The sequence below is a fragment of the Triturus cristatus genome, chromosome 3_1, assembly GCF_964204655.1.
Source record: "Triturus cristatus chromosome 3_1, aTriCri1.1, whole genome shotgun sequence".
NCBI lineage: Eukaryota > Metazoa > Chordata > Amphibia > Caudata > Salamandridae > Triturus > Triturus cristatus.
The window spans coordinates 665890398-665917756 of NC_140583.1; the positions used below are offsets into that span (position 1 = coordinate 665890398).

A 27359-nucleotide genomic window follows, 5' to 3' on the forward strand; every position below is an offset into this window, starting at 1 on the left:
TCATCCGGGTTCTCCAGTGGTGTTGTCAGCAGAGTCTCCTGGTCCCCATCCTCACTCCCCCATGGGAGGCTTGAGAAATGCATATTTGTCCAGTTTGTTATGCAGGATCCTTTTCACCACTTTGTCTTTGCCCATGGTGGGCCCGCCGTGGTCAAGCAGCTTTCAGGGTTCAAGCAGGGCGCGGGTTGCCATTATGCACCAGGTAGAGATTCATCCTTGTTTCCTTATGGACGGCAAGAGAGGGCTGTGGGTAAGGTTGGAGAGTTTAATATTTCATATGTTTATTCCCCTGAAAAGTGTTCTGGCCCAGGGGGAAGGAGATACCCCTAATTTAGGTCCAGAGGGTGCTTCCTGGTGGTCTGTGCCTTCCGTGCACCAGCTGATGAGTCGCCTAGATTAGGGGTCTGCAGAGAGGGTCCCCTATCCAGCGGTAAAGGTTCCCTCTGCTCCATTGTCCCCAGTACTTTAAATTGGCTGGTACTCGCAGGTACTGAGTACCAGCACTTCTTATTTTTTGTTACTCAGAGTACCCGCACTTCTCTACTGCAGTGGAGAGTACCAGTACTCATGAAAGGTAAGCCGGTTGGCTGCTGGTGAGCACCAGGCTGTCAGAGTGGAACCTGTCTCTGACAGTCAAGGTGCTTCTGTAGGCCTAAGCTGAGCCCCAGGGCTCATTTGAATAATGTCCATGTGTTCACCATCATACTGTGTTAGATAGAGAAGGGTCCATTCAGGCTGTGCTGTCAATCACATTCACACTATCATGTGCATTTGTGCAAACACAGAAATCCAGCCAGGCCGACGACAGCAAAAATTAGGAGAGCCATGGGAGGTAACAAGTTTTGAATTGCTTTTATCCCCCCTGAGTCTTTTGTGTGAGTGTCTGTTTATATCTGTGTGTTTGCCTGCTTCTGTGTGCCTGTTTTTTTGTGAGAGAAAAGCAAGAGAAAAGATGGAGAGAATCGTGACATTCTTCAGGAGGTATTTTAAAGGAAATGTGTGGAATGCTTTGTGTGTGCATGCCTGCTTGTTTTTTTCTCTTTGTGTGTGTATGCGTGTGTGCATGTGTGTGTGCGCACTCTTGAGAATATATAGTATTGTGCCAAACAACAGCAGATAATACTGGCGCTGCAAATATTACAAAACAAGGAAATGTTAACGTATCATCACATTTGCCTTTCACTTTGTGTAACAACTCTTTTTTGTTTGTATAAACGCTTTTCTCATGTGCTTTGGGATATGTTGCAACTTGTATAGAAGTCATTAGGTTTCATCATGTCTTGACCTTAGCCCAACCCCTAGCCCCGCGCCCATTTGCCACACCCCTAGCTCCTCCCAATTGCCACACCCCTAGCTCATTTTAATGAGTACCTGCACTTATTTTTCCCCATTCAAAGCACTGTGTGACCCCCAAGCATATTTAGGATCAGGGTCTTCATAGCACCCCGCCCACAGCAGTTCACCAGTTCCCCTCAGGTCCACACTCACTGTCCAGACGTTGGGCTGCACGGTCTCTAACTGGCCACGGTCAGCTAGCAATTCACACTGCATTGGCGTAACACAGGCCCCCGCATCCCCCGCGGTGCGGGGGGGCCCCCAAGCTTCAGGGGGCCCCCTTAGCACAGTAGTCGGGCCTGAGAGCTCCAGATTCAATCCGGAGCGGAGCCCCTCTATGTACTTTCGTTACGCCAGTGTCACACTGCAGCTGCAGCACGGAATACCCTGCAGCTCGTCCTTTGCTCGTGCGTTTAGTCACTCAGAGGCAGTGCTTGAAATGGAAAAGTAGAAGTGCAAGTTCTGTGTCCCTGCTTGTTTCTGAGAAGTGCCGGTACTTTTGAATTAAAAGTATAGCATTTCTCTTGAGAAGTGCCGGTACTCTCCCTCCCATAAATAAAAAAGTGCTGGTACTCCGTACCGGACAGTACTGGCCCATTTAAAGCACTGCTCGGAAGGGATGGTCTGTCAAGCGGGTTTAACTCTTTCCCTGCACCTCCCACATATGTCTCCGCTGCCTGCATACATATCTATTTGGTTTGCTGCATCCATACCTTCGTCTTCTGTTCAGGCTGCGCAGAGTGCAAGAGGTAATCATGGCGTGAGGATGCAGCCGCAGGCGCCAGCTTGGACCACTTGGCTAAAGAACGGTGATGGATTAAACCCAGATCAGTTGACTGGGGGTGAGTGCTTGCAATGTTCAACACTCCGTCCATCATTTCCTTTGGTTTTTGCTTTGTTCGCCATAAGTTGGCAGGGTATGTTCATACGTGAGTCCCTTGCTCACTTTGCCACTGGATTCAAGCAAACCTGGCTGAAGACGGCTGAAATGCCAGAAACCGGTCCTAGGAAGGTTGTTTCCGGTCCAGGGAAGACATGGCTTGGCAGTTAGGGCTGGACTGTTCCCATGAGGCACAGGGTCAGACTGATTTGCATATGGCCATGTCTGAACTGGGGTGGCAGAGTGGGCTAAAGAAGGGTGATGGATTAAACCCAGATCAGTTGACTGGGGGTGAGTGCTTGCAATGTTCAACACTCCGTCCATTATTTCCTTTGGTTTTAGCTTGGACCAGTAGGCATTGCAGTATTCCCGGTCTCCTCGCCCGGCCCTTGCCTTAAATCCTGCACAAATATCCATTCTCCGATGGTGTCAGAGAACGGATATTTGAGCAGAATGTAGGGAGATATATAAGGTATAGTGAAGGAAATGCACTAGGACACACCATCTTTTTGGGTGCAAAATCATCCCTCACCTATTTTTGCATCACTTCTTCTTAGACAAACTCTCCTTTCCCTTGCTTGGGGATACTCTTGCCATTAATACACAAGCCCTCATTTTCTCTTTCAAACACATTCTTTAATTCTCCCCTACATACCGTTCCTTACTTCTATATACAAGCTCTCCTCCCTAACCTGCAGATGTTCTCCTCTTTAGTACACACACTCTCATTCTCCATTACCTAACAGTGTTCTCTTGTTTCATATGCAAGCTCTTCTTCTCCTTTATATGTGCATGCTATGTTCTTTTGTACACAGGATCGACTTATCCTGACTTTGCTCTCTTCTACACAGGCTTCCTTGTCCCTTCGCTGGCGCTCTCTTCTTTTACACATAAGCTCTCCTCCCTCACTTGTGGTTGTTCTCTCATTATCACCTTGGCACTTGTTCCTGTCAGTATTCCTTAACCTAATTAAAATGTATGCCTTCCAGTAATCTTGCACTCATCTCATCCATACTTATCAGCTCTTTCTATAAAGATGTCTACCCAGAGCAGGCTCATGTAAGCTAAAGGGTTTGCCCTTTGATATTCTGTTTATTAACCTTCTGCATGTACTGCAGCATTGTAGACCTGACTATCGATGGGTTGGATTTTAACCCTGCTTTCTTTCCACAGGTCCAACGACACTTTAGCTCCGTTCACCTGTCTGGAGTAGAGCTAACGCACCTGGGGCAGCAGGTTCTTGGAAGTTACCCTGTTCATTTCCACCTGGCTGGGGATGTGGATGAGAAGGGAGGGTACGACCCACCCACTTACCTCGAGAACCTGTCCATCCATCACTGCTTCTCCCGATGTGTAGCAATTCACGGGACCCATGGGCTACTGGTACGGGAAGCATCTACCCAGAAACATTTAAGCACATGAATGATAGCAGCACTGCATCTGAATGAGTTTCAGCAGCTATAGAATTTAAGTGTAATCCTGCTTGTGGCATTCTGCATAGGATTCCCCGGTGGAATAGTCAGGATCTAGCACTGCGATAATGTCCCACCGGATCACTATCGAAAACAATATTGTGATAAAAAAATATTGTGTCAAAAATATTGTGTCCCTATACTTAAAATGGTAAGTATAAAAATATAGGTGAATAAAATATCGTTTCACACTAATATTGTTAAAAAAATATACACCTTTTTTGTCTTTAAATACATATAATTTAGAATAGTAAATCTAATATTTTTATAGAAAACATTAATATAATGTAAATAAAATAAATGTCAATAATATTTTATAGTATATATAAATATATAAATACACATATGTGTTTGTTTATATATAATGATATAATGTAACACTACTATTACAAATATATATTTTACATTATATTGGGTTAATTTTTTTAATGTACACATACTCCAGTTCCCTCAATTAGAAACAGGCACCGACACGGGCTGGATTTTCGATCTGTTCTGCGTTTATTCATTTCGCTGTTACACGTTCGGCATATTTACATATATATCAATCAATTGATGGAATGCTGAACAAAGTCTAACACTCACCTTCAGTACAGAGATCCGGGTCTAAATTCATCGCTTTTTGGCTCACCATGCCATTCCAGTGTGGACCCAGTCATATGCAAATTATGCAAGTCAGTCTTGACCCTGCCCCCCCAATGCCCCCACATGGGAACAGTGCAGCCCGAACTGCCAGGCCAGGTCCTCCCCAGATCGGAAACAAGCATCCTAGGACTGTTTTTCGGGGTATCACTCCTCATCAACCAGGATAGCTTGATTCCAGTGGCATGTTGAGCATGGGACTCAAGTCTAGGCGCATGCGTCCCACTTAGGGCAATAATGCAAAAAGAACAAATGATAGACAGAATGCTGAACAATGTCAAACACTCACCCCCTCAGCATTCTGTCCATCATTTGTTCTATTTGCATTTGTCGCCCTTAGTGCGATGGGGATGCCCAGACGTGTCTAGGATGCTTGATGTCAGTCCGGGGAGGACATGGCCTGGCAGTTTGTACTGCGCATGTCATCAGAGCCAGTACTTTTTCTGATTGAGGTTTTGGCACAAACTGTTTTTCTGATGTGGGATTCGGACAAACACAGGTTCATCTGGAAAAAGATTATTCACAAACGTATACAGAAATTGATCTAATGATTTCCCATGTACACAAATGTATCTGATGGGGATCCTGCATATAGTTGATGGTGAATTTTCACATGCACAGGTTTATATGATTGGGGAGTTCTCAGACATGTTTATCTGAAGGGGATTTTTCATATCCACAGGTTTTATCTGATAGGAGTTCTTCACATACAGAGGTTTATGGATTGGTAATTCTTCACATACACAGTTTATCTGATTGGATTATTCACAAACACAAGTTTACCTGATGGACATTCCTCACATATACAGATTTATCAGATGGGATTTTGTTTTACATACATACGTTTCTCTGATATGGGTGCTCCAGATGCATGTGGTTTGCTATAGATTTCTAATATATACAGATCATCTGCACAGCAATATCTGGTGAATATTTGTCACATATGCATGCTCATTTTAAGAGGGGATTCTTCACATACACAGGCTTATTTAACCAAACTACACTTGATACTTCTTTACTATTACTGCTGGCGTCTTTAAGAGCTTACTTGAAGCAAGACTTGAAAGAAGCCGTTCCCACTTGGCTCACTGTCAGAGCTGTGTGAATTGGCCTCCTGCCCCGACAGTGACAAATGCCCTGCCCTGCATCAACCAGCTTTTACAAAGCAATGTAAATGTGAAAATTAATTTATATTTTGAACTAGTCAACGTTTATATAACGTGTTGAGCAGATTTCAGTGAAAAGGGTCATGTCTAGAAGCCGCAGGGCAAACCTTTTAACATGAATACAGATGGAAACAATTAGAAGTATGTCGATTTTGGGACCAGGCCAAGAAGAGGAATATATTTTCATATGAGAGACACATATTTGGAAAGATTTCATGATCATGCAGCTCACACATATCATCCACACCAACCACCCCCAGCAGAATTTAATGAGCTGCAAGGTGCCACTTTAACCTGCACTGCTTTAACTTAGCCTGTTAATACCACAGCACACACTACCTACCTGTACCCATACCAGACACAGCTAACAGTATAGGTGCTCTCAACCTTTTCCCATACTGATGAGTCACATCCGAGATTCTAGGTGCATAAAACACCTCTATGACAACCGGGTTCCTAGGGCACCAAGGCAGTGAGGGGATACTGGGCTCCAGTTGCATCAATTGGAGAGCTGTTCACCACTGGTGTACTGGGGCCACAGTAACACCGGACCCCAAACTTGATAGCAAAGTACTCCTCTCGAGCACTTAACTCTCTCAGGGTAGCAAGACAGAGCAATCCAAGGATTACTCAAGGAGATGAGGTGACTCAGACATTCAGAATACAGCTTACACGGTCATGCCAGCTAATATGACCAACGCCCAGTCAGTGCATTACTTGATAAAAGAAAAGTACTTTAATACACACAAGAAAAATATTTCACTACACATACAACTAAGACAGACAATGAAAACTAGAAGTCTCTACAATTCTCTGAGCCAGAGTTCTGACCCCAAACAGCATTGTAGGACCTAGACACTCAGTAGTAGAAAAACACAGTTACCATTGCATTGTACAGATCACTTTGCACATGGGTACTTTTCAAAGCTAGAGCAATGGTACCAATACTTGTATTGCAATTCTATGGTTTCAGCAGTTGACTTGAAATCAAATGTTCGAAGTCCAGACACTGTCCCATCACCCAAAGCAACAAATGTGACCATCATGCCTTGGCAAGGACAGCACTCTGGTGGTGTCAGGGGTCTGAATGGGTGTGCCTGGTGTCGTGGCACATTGTACTGGAGTCCCACTAGTCCAGTAGCCATTGAGCTAGCTGTAGGAGTATAGTGGCTGGCCAGGGTGCCTGTCCACCCTGATACCTCCAGCTAACACAAAAGAGGTGGGGACCTGTACCACAGAGCCCACTGGTCACAGTTTACATTTTCTAATAGCAGGACACCCATGGGGACGGTGCTACTTGTTACCAGCGCAGAGCAAGCAAGAACAAAGCTGGAGACTATTCACATTCAGCATGGCACTCTTCCACCACCTACAGATGAACACTGGAAGCAGTCACAGCACAGGGGAGGGGCCAGTTGCGAAGCAGTCTCACTTTCACTGACAACATGGATTTTCCCACTTCTCCCTCGATGTTGGTGTGCAGCAAGTTTCCTTATCTTAAGCTGCTGTCTGAAGTCTCCTTGTGTTCCAAAGGACAGAATAGCCTCCACAAGCCTCAGGCAGCTCTGTCTCTGTTCTGATGTCCCACTTGACAAGCTGCAGCCCAGCTCCCTCTGTCAGACTGGCAACTTCCTTTCACCGTTAATCCACAACCCTCTGGACCAGAGTTTTGACCCCCAACAGTAATATAGCACCTAGACACTAAGCACAATAAAACACAGTTAACATTACAATAAATAGACCATGTTGCACAGGCTACTCTTCAAAGCTAGGGCAATGGTACCAATACATGTATTGCAGTGTTAGGGTTTCACCAGTTGGTATGAAGTCAAATGTTCCTAGTCCACCCACTGTCTCACTGCCCAATGTAACAGAAGTGTCACTATTCCTTGGTGAGGACACTGCTCTGGTGGTGTCCAGGGTCTGGATAGGGGTGCCTGGTGTCTTGGCACAGTTTCTGGAGATCCACTAGTCCAGTAGCCACTGGGCTACCTGTAGGAAGACAATGGCTGGCCAAGGTTCCAGTCCACCCTGATACCCTCAGATGATAAAAAAAAGTGAGAGCCTGTTCCACAGAGCCCACTGGTCACAGTTTAAAGTTTCTATCAGCATGGCACCGATAGGGGTGATGCTACTTGTGCAGAACAAGCAAGGACAATGCCTCACAAGTCCTGGAGAAGGGACCCAAGGGTTCAAATGGTAAGTTCTTCAACAGGGCACTCTTCCACCAGCTACAGATGGTAACTGGAAGTACCCACAGCACAGAGGAGGGGTCAAGAGCGAAGCAGTCTCACCTTCAATGACAACATGGAGCTTCTCCTTCCTCCCTCGATGTTGGTGGGCAGCAAGTTTCTTTATCTTGAGCAGCTGTCTGCAGTCTCCATGTGTTCCGAAGGACAGAATAGCCACCTAAAGCCTCATATGGCTTGTTCTCTGTTCCGATGCCCTTTTGGCAAGCTGCAGCCCAGCTCCTTCTGTCAGACTGGCAAATTCCGTTCACTGGTAATCCGTCACTGAGACACCCTCTCCAGTTCAAACCCTATCCTCGGGTCTGAAGGGAGAATGTCAAGCCAACCTTTGGACTCCACTTCTGGATCTTGGCTTCCTCAGCGATCGCTTGTGGGTGCCTTGTCAGAAAAAAGATCAGTCTTGAACAATTAACTGGCTGATGAGGCCAGACGTTTATCATTCTTTAAACAGGCTAATCCAATCAGAGGGTCTACTACTTTTGCATCCTGGGTGCCCCTTCAAACCTGCTGCTTATTACCTGCATGTTCACTGCGTGAGCTGTACATGATCAGTCCATGTGAGGCGGACTCTTTCAGTCTCGGGGTACCTGTCTGTCCTACCCACTAGAAAGACATTTTAATTTACTCCAAAGTGGAGGCCTGATCATCATCCAGCAGAAATGGAGGGGGTTGTCCCAGCAGAGGAAGTCTTAGCTAAACACAGATAAGAGCAATTGCTAACCCCAACCCACCAAGCTTCTACTAAGATTAGGGAGGGGCACCGGGGACCTGGAATGTCCAACAGAACAGATACCATCTCAGCTCACAGTTTAGATTTTCTAATAGCAGGAGACCCATGGGGACGGTGCTATTTGCTACCAGCGCAGAGAGAGCAAGAACAAAGCTGGAGGCTATGCACATTCAACAGGGCACTCTTCCACCAGCTACTGATGATAACTGGAAGCACGCACAGCACAGGGGAGGGGCCAGATGCGAAGCAGTCTCACTTTCACTGACTACATGGATCTTCCCATTTCTCCCTCGATGTTGGTGTACTGCAAGTTTCCTTATCTTAAGCTGCTGTCTGAAGTCTCCTTGTGGCTTGTGGACAGAATAGCCTCCACAAGCCTCAGACAGCTCTGTCTCTGTTCTGATGCCCCACTTTACAAGCTGCAGCCCAGCTCCCTCTGTCAGACGGGCAGCTTTCTTTCACCTGTAATCCACAATCCTCTGCCTCACCACACTCACAATGCCTCACCACACTCACCAAGTGAACCAACTGGCTCTCAATACACACAATCCATATACCACAGAGGCAAAAAGAACGCAGGTAAGGGAGACTTTTCCAGGAGGGAGCTGGTAGACAGCCCCTCCTAAAGGGTACAGTATAGATTAATGCTGCCATCACTTTCAGTCTACCACAGCCTGGGTAGAGAGGGCAGTAGGCACTCTCTGTAAAATATGGTGCACTATACATGCCCCTTTGACCTCCGAGCCAACCTCTAGGGTCTCAATCCATGTTCACTTAGATAGGAATCAAGAAAACCTACAATACTTTCAAGTGACTTACCAGGAGATCAACATAGCGCAGAGAAGCACGCTAACCAGAACCATGCAGAAGACTTCCCGTCCCAACAACCTCCCCATTCAGATGAACCACATATGTTTGTACAGGTGCCTGAAAGTCCTTTCTGTCCATTCCAACCACAGCCAGCAGTACAGTGCCCACAACCACTCCCTGTTCATACCAGCCATGACTGTACCATTTCCCCCTTCTTCAACACACCCGTAACAGGCATGACAACATGGACTCACAATACCCAAACTCATCCAAAAGCTTCAACTCGACCACTTCCCACCAACTCACAGATCCACACTCACCTCAACAATGGGCCCACAGACTCTCTTCTCCCATATCAATTTAAACTACAAGGGCCTTGTTACCTCACTCCATCCATATCAGCCACAACCACAGTGGTTCCAGCTATCTCACTCTCTCCATACCAGCTACAAGTGCAAAGTTTTCACTAACTCAGTAGCACATCCATACTAACCACATCCAATCAGTCTTGTGATACCTCACCTATCAGTACAAGCCACAAGCCAACAGAAGTACACTACATTATTCCATTTACATCAATCACGACCACAATAACTTCCTCTAGCTGACTTTGTCAATAGAAGTCACAACCACACAGTCTGCCATTAACTCCCTTGGCTACCAACCATGACCATAGTGCATGCAGCTACTTCACTGCACTAATAGCAGCCTTGAACAAAGGGGCTTCCGCCACCTCCATTCATCCATACCAACCATTACAAGAAGAGCTCTCAAACCACAACCACTCCTATTACCTCACTCAATCCATACTGCATGACTATGTTGGCTGTTGCTACTTCCCGCCATCCATTCACAACTATGGTCACAAGGACTTCAACTACCTCTCTGATGCCATTCACCACCACACAGGCTTTTACTATGTCACTCCCCCATCCTTTTCAGCCATGAGTACATCAACGTTCAATGCACCACCCATCCATACTGTTGACTTTTGTTTCTTAATGCCCTCGTTTATATTCCCTTCTCTGCCTGTGTCTTATTGTTTAATAGGTGCTCAGGTGTTAACTCCTCTGCTGCTTTACTGTTTAATATTTGAATACATGATAGAATTTCATTCCTTCATTTTCCTACCCTGTTGTCACCACTCTAGTTGTCAGTATCGCCACATCTCTTCTTTGGCATCCCCACTCAGTCCACATTTCTTCTGCAGACTCTTCTATCATAATGGTGTCATTGACATGCTTCATTTGTATTTATAATGCACTCTGAGTATCCTATTTATCCTTCCTTTTGAATGGTCACCTAGGGTCTCAAAGTGAACTCAATGTAGGCACTTGAATACAATTCTATAAACATTCTCTGTATTTATTGGGCGTCTTGCTGCTGTAAGACGCACTCCGTCCTCTGAGGACCACAATTTGATATTTGGGGGTTGCGAGCTGCAAGGTGTCTCCCCACCATGAGCCCATGCAGTGCTTTTCTGTCTCTGTTGATTCTGAGTGATGGAATAATGCCTACCATGCATCTCTCCAGATACTACCTCACTGTCCATTTCCTCTACACTTGTTCTCATTAGGTCAAGGACACGATTGGCTACGATACACTTGGACACTGCTTCTTCTTGGAGGATGGTGTCGAGCAGCGGAATACCTTTCAACACAACTTGGGACTTCTCACCAAGCCCGGGACTCTTTTGCCAACAGACCGCAGCGAATCCATGTGCCTAGCAATTCGAAACAATGTTTATGGGAGCTATGTGCCTGTTCCTAGTACAGATTGCATGTGAGTCCTATTGGGCGGTAATGGTGGGATGAATAATGACTGAATGTGGGTCCTGGGTGCTTGGCCCTTGCTAAGCACCAATTACATAGGGTGGGAGTCGAGCATTGACTACATTTAGGGCGTGGAGTACAGGGGTTATGAAAAGAAGACATATAAGCCCCGTGGAGCAAAGGGTGGAGGTAAGCTACACTTGTGTTAGACGGGTGAAGGCTGAATACCTGCTGCATAGGTCTTTGGTGTCAGATAACTAACTGCATGTGAGACCTACTGACTGCATGTGAGAAAGAACTGGGTATGAGCACAATAATGCGACAATAATTTTTGATACCCCCACACCCCATGACCGCCTCCTTGGATTCTCTCACTACCACCAGGCAAATGTGCCTCATCTCTTCAATCATACGTTATTACTAAACACATCGCCCCCCTGAGGTCAGCGCCCCCTTCACATGTCAGCGCCCAGTGCGGCCGCACCAGTCGCTTTGCCCTATAGCCGGCCCTGCAGGAGGGCATAAAGCCTCGAGTGAGTATGCTGTTTCGAAAGATGAGCGCCCTGAAAGGGTCCTCTGGGTAGGAGCCAAAGCCCTGAGGGAGTGCTGTGGAAGTCAAGGCCCTTACCGTGAACTGTGAGTGCTTTCAAGAGATCCTGAGGTCTGTGAGTCTGTTCTCGAGCCCAGAAGGAGGAGCCTGTGCCACGAAGGAGTGCTCTCTGCAGGGATGGCAGAGTCCGCCCCTCATGGCTTTCTCACAGGGGACCTTTGCTACAGACACAGGAATAGCTCATGAGTCACGTAATAAGCACTCTGCTCTAGAAACGTTTGCCTGTGAAGTATCAGCGCTGCTCACATCTGTGTGTATTAATAGTAGCACCTGACACACTTTCTCTGATGCACTGTGTTATCCGATGTCCTGCTTCTTGTGCTGCGCGTTTGGTACAACACTCAGGACGAACATCAGGGCAAGATGTACAGAGATAAAGCCTGCCAGTGACCCTGGCCGCACCATGAAGGTCACTCCCTCATTGCTGATCTATACTTCGTTCCCTCGCTACTAACACTAAATGGACCCTTTACCGACGATCTTAACACGAGTGACGTTAATTCCTACAAAGGCCTCCATCAGAGATGGTTACAAACTGGTGAGTAAAAGGCTTCAGAGAAAACCTTCCTAAAGCAATAAATAGAATATTACTGCATGCACGTGTTCCTCCACTAACCGTGGTGTGGATATGTGGTCGTGGACCAGAGCTCGAGGGGCACACCAAGAGATTCGATTACTGGACAGAAAATGGTGCTGAGGTGGGGCTAGTGATACTCATGGCAATTAGTGGCTTGACTTGACAATACTCACTATTGAATGGAGGTGAAACGTGGCACTGAAGTTAAGTTGGCCACTTTTAGTGATAATGCGAAAGGCTAATACTACTGGGTTGGAGCCAGCGATCGATCGAAGTGCATTAAAAAAAAGTATGGGAACTGTGATGTGGCATGCAATTGGGCAGGGTCAGTGAGCACGAGGGCAGGGTAAAAGGTGTGGCTAAAAATAAAAATATTCTTTACGTTTTTTGGGTCTTTCACTTTAAGGTAACTACATATAAAAAAGCCTGCAGCTTAAATTTAAAATAAATACAAGTTAAATTAACCAGTGAGGAATGCATTGTAGTACACTATAAAATCTCTATTAGTTTATACACTGCAGAGGTCTGTGTGTGTAACCAGAGTGCCACATAATTGAATCCTGGTTGGTACAGCAGAGGATAGTGACTTGTGTATGTTTAGTGCTATGAGGTCCGAGTCTGACAGAAGGCACTGTGAATATATAAGTCAGTATTTTAAACTTGCATTGCACACAGTATAAGATAGACTGCTACAAAATGTGCAAAAGGGTTTAAGACAAAATGGTGCTTCCAAAATATATATTTTTAGTAATACCAAGACTGTAAATAGAACTATCCTTTAAAAGCGCACACTTCACAGCTCAGCTAGTAACTACCTTGCACTACCACTCAAAAAAAAACCTGTGTCATGAGGAAGCTTTAAGTGATTCCTTTAATTAAAGCCAATGCCGGCTTCCAGGAACCCTTTACATTTGCAGAATAACCAGTTGTGCACATTTACATTTCTTTCAGGCAAGTAGGCATCATGGCAATAAGACTTGTTTAGCTGTCTGTCTCTCCCTCTGTTTCACGGCACAGGAGACTCTCACCCTACATTTCAGTTGAAGCATTTTAACTGTCGAAATTAAGCGTCACAGCATGGTCACCTTTTCACAAAAAATATGAAGACTGGTTTTCATAAATGTAAAAAGTATGGGCACGTAGTGCCCCTCCGATCCCGCCCACTTCGACGTCGGGTTGGAGCTCTGAAACTGGCACAGAAGCTCAATGGGAGGTTGTCGGAAAGTGCCCCTTTTTGCATGGTTACCCACACACATTTTGCCTGACATATGATACAACCTGACTTAATGTGCCCTAAGTCCCTGCCAATCATGCTCCCAGGGTCTGTATTCTTTCCCAAAACTGTACCTTTGTACCCACAATTGGCACATTTCTTTCCACAGGTAAGCTCCTTGTAAAATGTACCATGGCACCAAGGGAACTGTGACCAGGGAAGGCCTCTAAGGGCAGCAGCACCTATTGTGCCACCCTTAGAGGCCCTGAACCTTAACACCCACACACTGCCATTGCAGGCTGCGTGTTTTGGTGCAGAGAAAAGTGAAGAGTCGACATGGCATACATCCTGCATGCCATGCTGCAACCCACTGCCTGAGGCCTTGGTAAACCACCCCGCTAGCAGGGTGCACTAGCCCTCAGATGAGGATTCAGTGGCGTAAGCCCTATACCCCGACAGTGTCTAAGTCCATTCTTAGACATTGTAAGTGTAGTAAAGCCATAAAGAGTATATGGTCTGGGAGTTGGTCATTACGAGCTCCATAATGGCTTTACTAAAAACTGGGAACTTTGGTAGCAAACTTCTCAGCACATTAAACCCACACTGATGCCCGTGTGGGATTTAATGTATAATGCACTTAGAGGGCATCTTAGAGATGCCCCCTGAAAAACGAACAGCCCCAGTGTGGTTCCTGAATGGCTGCCCGCCATTTGCCACCACCAGACCGGTTTCTGGACCCCTGGGTAGAGAGCTTGTGCTTTCTGGGTCCAGAAACAAAGTCCTTCCTGGGCAGAGGTATCATGCCTTCTTCCCCAGGATGGGCTGGATCCATGAAGGGGAGGCTTCAAAGCCTGCCATCTTTCGAAGCTGTCCCTATCATTTGCTCCACCCAGCAAATGGCTCGCATTGTTCTGCCCCCCACTTTGGTTGGGAGAATTGGCGTAAACACCAAGCTAGGAAGAGAGGTGTGCCCACCTTTGCCAACCCCACCCCTTAGGTGGGGGAGCCGAGGTGAACACACATCTCAGTCCTCTCCATCTTGAAGATGAGGGGACCCAGCCAATTAGGAATAGGCTCATGCCCCCTCCCGCTGGAGGGTGACATAATAGGGGGTGTACCCACACCAAGGAAGGGAACCATTCGTCCCGACCTACACACTCCTTTTAACGCCCCTAAATTTCGTATTTAGGGGCGACCCTGGACCTTGCCTCCTCAAATTCAAGAAAGAAAGCAGAAGGACCGATGACGCAGGAAGAAGAGGGCACCTACTGCTTTGGCCCCTGCCCTACCGGCCTGTCTCGCCTTCAACCTACCCACAGCGATAATCCTGGCGAGTCCAGCAGCCAGCAACCCCCAGAACCCAGAGGACCTGCCTGCACTCATCTAACAGACTATGTCTCCTGTGAGCACTGGATTTGCTCAAACCAAGACTCACCCACAGAATCCGGATCCAGCTGGCTCCATGATTCTGCACCACTCTGCACCTGATGCCCACGGCCCGAATTCGAGTGGCTCAACACCACGAGGAGGCCTTCCCATTGATCCAGACTTGTAATCTGGTGATCCACGACCTCCCTTAAGCCTCAAGCCAACACCTGCAGCCTCAAACTGAAGGGTCCCCCGGAACGCAACCAGACCTAGTAAAGGAACCCGACGCCAAAAGATACCCCTGCACCCGCAGCCCCATTGCTTTCGATGCTCCAACCGATAGTGTGCAGGCAACCCCCACGAACCCAACTTACCTCTCCAGCCCTTGGTCGCCTTCAGGAAGTCTCCTTGCCCAAGGCTGCAGCAACTTTGTCGAACCAAAGATCTCCATTGGAAGCCACAGGGTCCCCGATGTCTTCTTGGCACTCTGCACCTGGCTTCCCCATGCCACTGGTGGTGTAGCTCCTATGCTGAACATTGGCCCCTGCAGTGCTGACCTTAACTCCAGGAGCTTTGCTCCCACAGCCAAGTGTCCAGCTTGTAAGCAGTCCCTAACCCAAGGACCCCTTAGCCCCTTTGGCTAACATTGGGCCCCTGCACTCTGCACCCGGCCGCCCCAGTGCTGCTGGTGGTGCAATTGGAGTGCCTACCTGGACCTTGGGAAACCTTGGTCATAACCCCAAAAACTCCCACTCGTAAGTCCAGTATTCACCTGTAAAACCAATAACCATTTTTCTTCCTTAAAGATCAATGTTATGTGTTTTTGACCCTAACAATGTTCCAAGTGTTGAACTGATGTTTTTATGGATAAAGAGTAACTAAACTACAAGTCTTAAAGGGCCAGATGTACGTAGTTTTTTAGCGTGGGCAAACGGGTCTCAGACCCGTTTGCGCACGCTAAATTCCATGGGCCCATGTACAAACAGTATTTTGCGAGACGCAAATAAATTGCAACTCGCAAAATACTGTTTTCGGCTCTAAATAGTGACTCCATAGCCATTTACAAATGTTTTGCGACCGCAATTGCGGTTTCAAAACACTTGCAAATTACCACCTGTTTCAAGTAGGTGGTAATGCATTCGCAAATAGGAAGGGGTCTACCCCTTTACAAATGCATGCAAAATTAGTTTTTAAGGGCAGGCAGTGGTCCCAGGGACCACGGCCTGCCCTTAAAAAATGAAACGAAAAAGCTTCATTTTTAGTTTTTTAACTGCATCCCATTTTCCTGTAAGGAAAACGTGCTGCATTTAAAAAAAAAACAGCTGCTTTATTTAAAAGCAGTCCCAGACATGGTGGTCGGATGAGCCCAGCAGGCCACCATCCCTGGGAGGGCCAGCCATTCCAAATGGGGTCGCAAAATGCGAGTGGCACATTAATATTCACAAGCCTCGCATTTTGCGACACCATTGGGAATCGCAAACAGTGTCCAAGACACTGTTGTACATGCCAAATAGCGAGTCGCAAAAGCGACGCAATTTGCGAGTCGCTATTTGACAGGTCATACATCTTGCCCAAAAAGTCTTACTTACTTTGTATTGTGAGATCCCACGGGTTTGGTATCTAGGCATACCACCCTGAGTAGTTGATGTAATATGAAAGTAATCAAAAAGTATTCCAAAAGTAATTCCTGTATAATTTAAACTGCTTTTTGAACCAATACCAACCTGTAACGATTGCAAATCCATTCTCAATTGCATTTCTGTGTAAAGTCTTACAATTGAAAGTATATTTTACTTACCTGGCCGAGTTCTGCATGGTTCTAAAAATAAAACATAAGTATACATATTTTTTATACTTACCTAGTTGGTCTGGATTCTGTCTCTGAGTGTGTGCCACCAGCCTTGATTGAGTGAATACAATAAATGCTTAACACACCCTTTGGATAAGCCTAACTGCTCACCCACACTACCACAAAGAGAGCTGTTAGTACTTACCTAATTTAGCCTCTGATATACCTCTGGGGACGCCCTGGACTCTGTGCACACTATACTTTACTTTACAGAGCCACCTCCCTACAGAGGTATCTCGTGATAACACACACTGACTTTCTGAGGATACCTGATGATAACACCTACAGACCAAGTGAGGCTACCTGATGATATCACACACCGACTGTCAGAGAATACTTGATGGAAACACACACAGACCTTTTGAGGATTCCCGATAATATCACATACCGACCATCCGAGGATACCTGATGGAAACACACAATGACTTCCAGAGAATACTTGATGGTAACACAGAGATCTACTGAAGATACCTAAAAATAACACAGAGAGACCTGCTGAGGATGCCTGGCGATAACACCCACAGACTTCCTGAGGATACTTGATGATATCATACACTGACCTTCAGAGGAAACCTGTTGATAACACACAATGACTTCCTGAGCATACATGATAATACCGGCAAACCCACTGTGTATACCTATTGATAACACACAAAGACTTCATGAGGATACCTGATGATACTACACACACACAGATCTACTGAGTATACCTGATGATAACACCAGAGACTTGCTGAGGATACCTGATGTGATAACACACACAGACCTCCTGAGGATACCTGATGATGATAACACACACAGCCCTCCTGAGGATACCTGATGATAACATAGAGAACTGCTAAGTGTAACTGATCCTATAACACCCACAGACCTTCTGAGGATACCTAATGGTAACACACAACAACTTCCTAAGGATATGTGGTAATACCACCCACTGACCTCTAGGGAAACCTGATGATAGCACTCAAAGATCTCCTGAGAATACCTGATGATAATACACAGACACATCCTGAGGATGCCTGATGATAACAACCACTGACCCCTAAAGATTCCTGATGATAACACACAAAGACCTCCTGAGGATACCTTGTGATAACACCCACTGAACTCTAAAGCAACCCATTGATAGCACACACGGATCCCTTGAGGATACCTTATGATAGTGCACAGACCTCCTGAGGATGCCTGATGATAATAACCACTGACCCCTAAGGATACCTAATGATAGCACACACAGATCCCTTGAGTCTACCTTAAGATAACACACAGACCTCCTGAGGATGCCTGATTATAACAACCACTGGCCCCCTAAGGATACCTAATGATAGCACAAACAGATCCCTTAAGGATAATGTATGATAACACACAGACCTCCTGAGAATACCTGATATTACACACCGACCATCTGAGGATACCTGATGATAACATACAATGACCTCCTATGGACACGAGATAACACACTTAGACCCATTGAGGCTATCTGTCAACCCACAGAGACCTACTGAGTATACGTAATGATAACACACACAGAGCTACTGAGGATACCTGATGATCACACACACAGACCTACTGAGGATATCTGATGAAAATACACACAGAACTACTGAGGGTACGAGATGATCACATACAGAGAGAGACCTGCTAAGCATACCTGATGCATGCTGACCTCCAGAGGATACCAGATGATAACACACAGAGACCTCTTGTGGGTTTCTGATATCACGCTCTGAAGTCTGATAGCAAAAACAGATTTCCAAAGCCTGATGTGTGTTATCTGATAGCACACTGGTTTTCTGAACTTTGATTGGTGATGATAGACCTTCCTGAGAAGCTTCGTATGTGTAAACAGAAAATTGCTCACAGAAACCTTTTCAGAAGCAAGCATCACATGCAGCCTCTAACTACCTGAATTTCTGTTCTTTCTATTTGTAGGGCAGTAAGTACATTCTGGATCGCAAACCCAAATAACAGTTTAATAGGGAATGCTGCTGCTGGAGCCCAGGTAATACCTGCATTCCTTTGTGACATTCCTCACAGTGTAGGATGAAAGATGTATGCATGTTCCTCCTTGACCTTTTTGATTGTGCATGTCGTGTTTTCATTCTTTTGGCGTTTCCTGGCTGTGTGCAATACGAGAAATATCCACCTTCTTCCTTGTGCTTCTTGACTGTGGCTGTTGAGTGCATTGCTCACATTCCTGATAGCACTTCTTGATTTCAGCTGATGAGTGTCTTACCTACATACAACATTCCTGGCGGCACTTGCACAGTGCCCATATTCGTCCTGGCACTTCATGACAGCGTCCTGTTGATGAATAGATCACCCTCATTCCTCCTCACACTTAGTCAATACCCACATACCGATGAATATAGCCTACACATTCCACTGTCATCTTCGCAGCATGCCAGCTGGTGGCATGCTGGCGTGCCTCGGGCACTGCAGGGGTCTGCTGTCTTTCTGTTCAGTGACTGGTGCTATATTTCATTAATGTTATTTTATGTGTGCAGTTTCCTATAGCACGAACCTGATCAAGGGCATCAGAGCGAGGTAGAAAGGAACACAAATAGGTTACAGATAATTCGTTATCCTTCCTGGTCGACTTATTGCCACCAGGTATCCTGGGTTTCCGTCAGTTTTTTTTTAATGTGGATTCATCATGGTTGCCCATCCTTCTCCTATTCAGCAGTGCCCGCGGGATCTTTCTTGTGCATTGAAAAAAGCACCACATGTGTACAGGAAAGCGCCCGGTAAATGACAGATACATGCACCACCGATCCTCTGTTTACTTTTAATCCAGGCTGAAATTGTTTGCGAAAATACAATAACAGCTTTTGGGGAAACACAAAACAACTTTAGCAGGAAATATGGTTTATAATGATCTATGCTGGAAATGGTTTCCTGGATTTCTGCAAAATACCTAAAATTATCGCTACCTGCTGTAAACTGTGCAGTCGTAGTAACATCAATTCCAAAGTGCCTTCAGTGGCTGCTATTCCTCGTAGAACATTGCTCTCCTCTCTTGACATCTGTGTCTTCTGTACCCTGCCCCCTCCTCTTTTTCCAGGATGTGGGGATCTGGTACATCTTCCACCGCGTCCCTTCCGGGCAGTCTGAGGGGCAGTATCCAGAGGGCCAGGCAGAGTTCACCCCGCTGGGGACATTTTACAACAACAGGGTGCATTCCAATTTCAAGGTCAGTATTATGTTTCTGCGTGGAGGTTAACATACATGTCAGCCTGCAGTCCCCATATAAATATCTGTGTCTGGTGTCTCTGCTAGAGTCAGTTTGTGGCATCACTGGTCACCTGCAAGAAACACATACATACCATCACTGTTGTTGTGTAATAATTTAGCTTTCCTGTTTTCAGGTTCTATTTTTGGTAAATTCTGGTGTTTTCTTTTCCAGTGTTTTCAAGTGACTTCAATACCTTAAAAAAACAGTGGTTATCAGTGGTTACACATTTTCACGCCATTAAAAACAACAGAAACGTTTTTCCGGTGTTTATGGAACGTTTTGCTTTTATTATTGCTTGCTTTCTGCACTGATAGTCAATGGTATATAGACAGTGTATGTACAGTGTATACAAGTTCCAAATACATTTTTGCAAATCAAACTTATTGTACTACACCATACAATACTTCTTCAGTGAGTCTTTGGTCATGTGTGCTTGCTCTTTTCTTCTTATGAAAACTTTTTTCTGTGAAAAGGCCCACTCAACAGTGTCACTTTAAACAGGCAATACCAAAACAGCCAGTACACAATTTGCTAACTCTGGCCACTGACACAGCTTTCCATGCCTACACTGGTGCACTTGAAAATTGCGATTCTCTGGGCAGGTTCTGCAACATTTTTTTTTTTTTGGGAGTTTGGAAAACCTTTATTAAGGGTAGAAAAGTGTGAATCACAGCGTTCTGCCTACATCCCTAGTAGGGCCGGCATTGCGATGCGTCATGTATGAAAAAAGTATAAGTAAGAGGCGGGGGAATACACAGCAAGCCGCCTACAACCACATCGGGCCGGCCGCGTAAGTTGGAACGATAAGCTTTAAGGGCAGTCTGATCTCTATATTCATATATGAATGAACATGAACTGTAAAGAAAAAAAAGATTAACAGTGCCGCTAATACCCTGTATTTGAGGTCTGTAGATCTGGGGTGATGATGCACTCTGCATCAGGGGATAGAGGGAAGTGTACCGTGGTGTCCCATGTTCTCCAGGAAATAGTGTGCATGTACGAGGGTGGGGGTTCCCTCTGTATCATGTCATATTTCTACTTGGGCGTCGTAGATTCTGTGCCAGTAGTGTGCTCCAAGAGATACGTTTGTAAAGGGCCCCAAATATCCTTTGGGCGAGCTGAAGGGGGTTGGAGATCAGCGTAAGTATGTAGTTGTTCTTGGCAGTAGATAAGGTCTTGGAGCCAGTCCTTAAATTTTGGCACCCTCCCTCTACCCCATCTACAGGCGATCCGTCTCTTAGCAAGAAGGAGTGCCAGAGAGGTGTATTTCCGCACTTCGGCAGCGATGGGTTTAGTGTAACCCAATAGTGTAGTCAGGGGGTCTACAGGAATATGTACTCCCGTCATTTGATCCAGTGCCATTAGTATCTCCATCCAAAAGCGATGGATGGGCGGCCAGTCCCAGGCAGTATGTTTAAAATAAGCACCCTCTCCACCGCAGCGGTCACATTTGTCGTTATCTTGAATTCGTATTCGGTGCAGACGCGCTGGGGTATAGTATAGACAACATACGTACTTATAGTGCATGATTCTAAATCTACTGCTAGCGGATATTTCTCCCGTTTGCTTGCAGCAAAACGCCCACTGATCCTCAGTGAGTGGGTGTCCCAATTCCTCCTCCCATCTACCTCGGGCCAAAGGTGGGTCATACTCTCTGTTAGATTGTACCGTGTGGTATAGTAGTGAAAGCACATGTGCAGGGACAGTTTGTTGCAGGAGTGGGAGCAGTGGGGGCATAATAAGGGGTTCTTGCTGGAAATCGGGTGTAATCGCTTTCACATTCTGGCGCAGTCTCATATAATAAAATCGCTCTAGGGGGGTGGGATTGGTATCGCCAAAAAAACCTCACTGGTGCGGAATTGTCCTGCCGTGTAGAGTTGCCCCCATATTTGTATGGATAGCTTACGGAGGAGCCGACGGCATCCACCTTCCTGTGTAACCGGGATGTCCTGCTGCCCTGGGAGGGGCAGGAGCGGGGAGTACATTTGTATGCATTGTGTGAGCTCAGCTATATCCCGCCAGGCGCTGGAAGTGCATTGAACAGTCGTGGAGGCGAGGCGACGCGGGACTGCCGGGGTGCTTAGGTAGGCAGAGCAGGGAGTAGGGGCCATATAGCCAGCCTCTATCACAAGGTGGGGCATGTAAGGAGGGATTCATCCAGTAGGTGGCAAACTGGCTTGTGCACAATTATAGTATAATTCCATATCCGGTATTCCAAACCCCCCTGCACAGAATGGACGCGTAAGGGTGTCCCATCGCAACCTGGCCTGTTTCCCTCCCCAGGTGAGTCGTATAAGCTGAGTCCTAATGGACAAAAAGAAATGGCGACTAGGGGCATAGGGAATATTGACAAATGGATATAGAAGCTTGGACAATATGATCATCTTTATGAGGACTGCTCTGCCAGCCATGGATAGGGGCATTGCGATCCATCTTGTGATTTTATCTGTTATGGAGTAGAGCGTGCGACCGTAGTTGGCTCTCATCATCTCCTCACGGTTGCGCGAGATGACTATGCCAAGATAGGTTAGTGTGTCATCGCACCATTTAAGGGGATAATCCGGTGTCAATTTTAAAGTGGAGTCAGTAAGGGGATATATCTGGGATTTACCCCAGTTAATGTTAACTCCGGAGAGCTGCCCGAAAAGAATGAACAGCTGAAGTATGGGATTCAGACTGACATCCGGATGTCGTAAGTAGAGGGTGAGGTCGTCCGCGTATAAAGAAATAAGTATTTGTTTGCTTGGATAAATGATGGCGTGGTTTCAATTATGTCGTCAGATCTTGGCGGCGAGGGGCTCAATAGTCAGGGAAAATAGAAGGAGAGACAGAGGGCACTCCTCTCTAGTGCCCTTGGCCAGTGGGAAAGTGGAGGATCGCCTACCATGGATCATCACTCTAGCTCGAAGGCCTGTGTACAGTAAATGTATCCAGGCGAAGAATGGGAGGGGAAAGCCCCTGCGTGTAAGTACGAAGGATAAGTAGTCCCACTCCAGGGAGTCAAATGCCTTAGTGGCATCGAGAAAGATAGCGGCAGCGTCCTCGTCAGGGTCAATATCGTGAAGTAGTGCGAAAAGAGTGTGTAGGTTATGGGATGTACTTCTAGTCGGGACAAACCCCGATTGGTCAGGAAGGACCAATACTGACATAAGAGGGCTAATACGGGTTGCAATTAATTTTGCTAGGATCTTGGCATCTACATTTATGAGGGACAAGGGCCTGTACGAATCAACTTGCGTGGTTGGTTTTCCTGGTTTGGGTAGGTAGATGATGAGCGCCTCGCGCATTGTTTGCGACAAAATACCTGACTCCCTAGCTTCTTCAAAGACATGCTGCAACACTGGGATGAGTAGATGACGAAATATTTTATAAAATTCGTCCGGGAGGCCATCTGGCCCCGGGGCCTTCGCGGATTGTAGCTGCATAATAGCTGAGATAATCTCCTCATCCTCGTGGTGCGCAAGAAGGAATTCTCTTTGGCCGTTCCCTAACCAAGCAATAGCAGTGTCTTCAAAGAATGAACTGAAATCTACTGGGGTTCGTCGGTGCGTCACATACAATTGCTTATAAAACCGTTTAAAAACTTCAAGTATATCCGAAATGTTTCTGTGCGTGAGGCCGTCCTCATCCTCAATTTCAAGGACAGTGTTAGCAAAGCGGGGGGGGTTGGATTGAGGAGGCCAGCGCTCTTCCCGGTCTCTCTCCCTCTCCGTAGCGGCGGGCCTGGTGGTATTTCCCCCTAAATTTGCATTCTCGTTCCGTCGTCTCCTGGTACTCAGTAAGCAGGGTGCGGAGGTGCGTCTCCAATGCAGGGGAGGGTGTGGACTGTATCGACAACTCAGTTTGTTTGATATCTACTTCTAACTTCCTGAGCGTATTACGAATATCTTTTAATACTCCCCCACTTTTCGCAATACAGACGCCACGCATGGTGACCTTGAAGGCCTCCCATATCGTGGAGTATTACGGGGTTGAGCCGTTGTTGCGGAGGAAGAAGTCTGATTTCTCCTGTTCGAGTTCGTCCTTGAAGACGGGGTCTAGCAGTGTCTGTGGGTTGAGACGCCATGAGAGAAAGGGGGGATCTTCATGCGGTGGCGTGAGAGTGAGGAGCACAGGTGCATGGTCTGAATATGTGCGAGGGAGGTGTGACGCGTGTGTCACCCAGGATGCTAGTCCTTTGTCGACCAGCCAGTTGTCTATACGCGACCAGGAGGAATGTACAGAAGAGTAGCAAGAGCCCTCTCGAGTCTATAAGATCGTGATCCTCTACAATGTGTTTTAGGGTAAGTAGTGTAGTGGTGAGGCTGCGGGTGCGACCTGTCCATACTCGGGTTGATAGTAACATTAAAGTCTCCACCCCAGAGAAGGTGCGTAGATCCTATGTCCTGTATATTTCCCCATAAGACCCGGAAGAATTCCGGGTCATCAGTGTTGGGCCCGTAGCACGACACTAGTGTCATGGATTGTGCGGATACCCATCCCCAGAGGACGCTGTAGCGGCCTTGCGGGTCTCCGTAGAAACCGATGGGGGTGTAGGGAAGCGTGTGTGTCACCAGAATGAGGGTACCCCGGGCATATGAGGAATAGGATGAAAAGCATCTGGTGCTGGCCCATCGGGTTGCACAAGTGGGGGGTGAAGTTGGAGCTAGGTGTGTTTCCTGGAGCATGGCACAGTGGATGTTGTGACGGTCTAGGTAGGCCAGTATTTGGCGACGCTTGCGGGGGTTCCCCAGTCCTAGTACGTTCCATGTTAAAAAATTATACTGGAGGGGTCTGGGTCGGGACTCCATGGTGCATGTCGGGAGATGTAGTGGTGCAGAGTGCTAGTCGTATGGTTATGCAGGGCGACATCAGCATAAGTAAGCGAAGTGGAGCAGGGCACAATGGTGCATAAAGAACATTCCCCGATCCCTCCCCCCCCCAACTGCGTCCCGAATTCGTCACAATGTGCATCTTCCTGAGTTGTAACATGGGGACTATCCCCAGACCCTCCCCCTCCCACAGCAGTGACCCAATTTCACCGTGCCCCTCCCCTCTCCCAAAAAGCAAAAAAACTCCCCAGTTCCACCGCCCCAACAGGGGGCGTTAGGTACAACAAATAACCCATTTACGGTAGAAATCTCTAAGGGTTTGCCTGTTGGGTAGCTTCTAGAAGGCAACCAGTCTCTTCTCGCAAAAAGCGAGGGTACTCGGGTGGTAAAATGCATGCTCATCTCGTCGTTGTGTGGAGAAGTGTTTTTTAGAGAACGCTTTCACCTGATAGGGTGCCGTACCCCCTAAGTATTATCTTGCTCGATTACATCAACAGCGGAATAGTTGGTCGGCAACGTCCATCCCAAGAGCTAAGTAGCAGTGCGTCATTCAATGTCTGAAGTGTCCCCTCTGCCACCCGGGCGGTGGGATGGAGAGGATCGGCCCGCAGGCTGCTTCGGCAGAGTCTTGATGAAGTCTTGCGCATGTTGCGGGGTGTTGAAGAAATACTGTTTTCCGTAATGCGTGACTTTTAGCCGGGCAGGGAACAGCATTGCGTAGGGCAGACTAAGTTGTTGCAGTTTTTTCTTTACGGGGAGAAATTTTCGCCTCTGCTCTTGAACTGCCATGGTGAAGTCGGGATAGATCGAAATTTCCATCCCTTCGAAACAGAGCTGACCTTTTTCTGTAGCGAGGCGGAGGGCCGTGTCGCGATCCCGGTAATTGAGTATCTTGGCTAATATCGGGCGAGGTGTGGCCCCAGGTGCAGGGCGAGCCGCCAACGATCTGTGGGCCCGTTCGACCACCAGGACCGGCGAAAAGGCCTCCCTACCAAACAGTGCTATGAGGAGGCGCTTGATACATTCCTCCATCTTACCGGTAGCTGTCGATTCCGGCACCCCCAGGATGCGGAGGTTGCTCCTCCGAGAGCAGGATTCTAAATCCTCATTTTTGCCCGCTATAACTTTTAGGACCCGCTCCATTTCTAGTGTGCGAGTGGTGGTTGCGGTGGAGGTGTCCTCAAGGTCCGAAATGCGCCGCTCCGCCTCCACCAGCCAGTCGTCGTGTCTATCTACTCTGTGTGTGACACCATCGAGTCTAGCATTCATGGAGTCCATTTTGGATTCTATGGAAGTCAGGCTGGACTGCATGACTAGTAAAAGTTCTTTTAGATCCGCAGTGGAGGGGGCCGGGGCCTCTGCCTGATCTTCCTCGAGGTCCGTCTGGGAGCGGGTGGTCTTCCGCGCATCAAAGTTGAGTTTCGGTTGGCACCCATCCGGCTTCCCCATGGCGACAAGATATGAGAATCAGTGTTCGGAGAGTAGTCGGGGAGCTGTCACCTGGCGTTGGTAGGGGCAGTGAGGGGTCCGCAGGGCGGCGATGTATGCCACAGCTAGAGCGTCCAGCGCAGCAGATGCTCACCCCTGCTGCGTGTGTCACACCCTATGTGGTCGTAGGTTGCTATCGCAAAAGGGTTGGCCCCGTGCCCTCAGCCGGTCAGGGAGAGTCACCTCGTTAGGGCAATAACCACCCTACTATGACTCTCCTGGTGTCCTCATATTCACTTTCCTGATGGTCAGGATGGCCTTTGGCCCTCGTCGCCGGACTCCCAATCTCAAGCAGCGATATGGGGCTGCCAAGGCCACCGCAATTCGGGAGGGGCCCGCCACGCGCCTCCACCTCTGGGGCCCAAAGCGTGTTAAGGCAGCAGCAAAGGCACCCACAGTCCTCGGCCCAAGCGTCGATGGCCCGTCTCCGTTGGCGCAATCACCAACGGTATCGCCAGTGCGCAGCTACCTGGCCCAGTGCGTCATCCCCCACAAGAAGAACCAGCAGGGGAAAAGGGTGCGCAGGCTTTGCAGGACCCCAGCGGCGGACCAGGATCTCCCGCTGTTCAGCACGTTTATGGAGAGTGCGCGTCCGGGCCCAGGAGCTCGGGTCTCACAGTCGGCAGAAATCTCAGAGGGGGGCAGCAGGAGCCAAGCTTTTACAGATGCAGTGCATCAGGTGGGGCCCAGGAGGCTTCCCTCGGCGGTCAATACCGGTGCCGCACCAGCTATTCCGCAGTCTTTCAGAGCCGCGAGGTGGCGTGGCCGGGCGGGCGGGCGGGAGCAGCCGATCCCGCCGGGACGCTGTCAGCACCTCGATCCAGTCACTGCGGAGGAGCGCCCAGCACGTGCCACGGCCACAGCCGCCACCACGGGGGGGATGCCGGTCGGCCCAGGGGAACGTCAGGCACTCACCTCCCCAGCACCGCCCGGTACCTCCAGGCCCTCAGCAAGTCCGCTGCTCACGCCAATCACTCCACACTGCAGCAGGCCACAGGTCCATGGCGGGCCAGTCCAGGGAGCACAGATACCGCGGCGATGCAGGGGGGAGGAGGAACACCTCTATCAGCTGCTCACTCAGAACCTGGCAGGGCCCTCCACATGAACATCCCCAATGGAGCCGCAGCCCCAGGTGTCCAGCTCCAGCCACTC

The 27359-nt window shown here is 47.7% G+C and overlaps 2 protein-coding genes across 4 annotated transcripts in view; both read left to right on the forward strand.

Moving 5' to 3' along the window:
- Positions 1 to 27359, forward strand: part of LOC146860776 (cell surface hyaluronidase-like) — a 665184-nt gene that overhangs the window by 224040 nt on the left and 413785 nt on the right. For all 3 annotated transcript variants that reach the window (XR_014978861.1, XM_085644718.1, XM_085644719.1), the window contains exons 9-12: positions 3389 to 3598; positions 10861 to 11066; positions 18606 to 18675; positions 19738 to 19866. Coding sequence is in view for 2 of the 3 variants with exons in the window: in XM_085644718.1 (XP_085500844.1) it covers positions 3389 to 3598; positions 10861 to 11066; positions 18606 to 18675; positions 19738 to 19866 (615 nt within the window). In the remaining variant the exon portion in view is untranslated. The remainder of the gene's footprint in view (positions 1 to 3388; positions 3599 to 10860; positions 11067 to 18605; positions 18676 to 19737; positions 19867 to 27359) is intronic.
- The window catches only part of CEMIP (cell migration inducing hyaluronidase 1), a 908751-nt gene that overhangs the window by 57955 nt on the left and 823437 nt on the right, over positions 1 to 27359 (forward strand). The window lies entirely within an intron of this gene.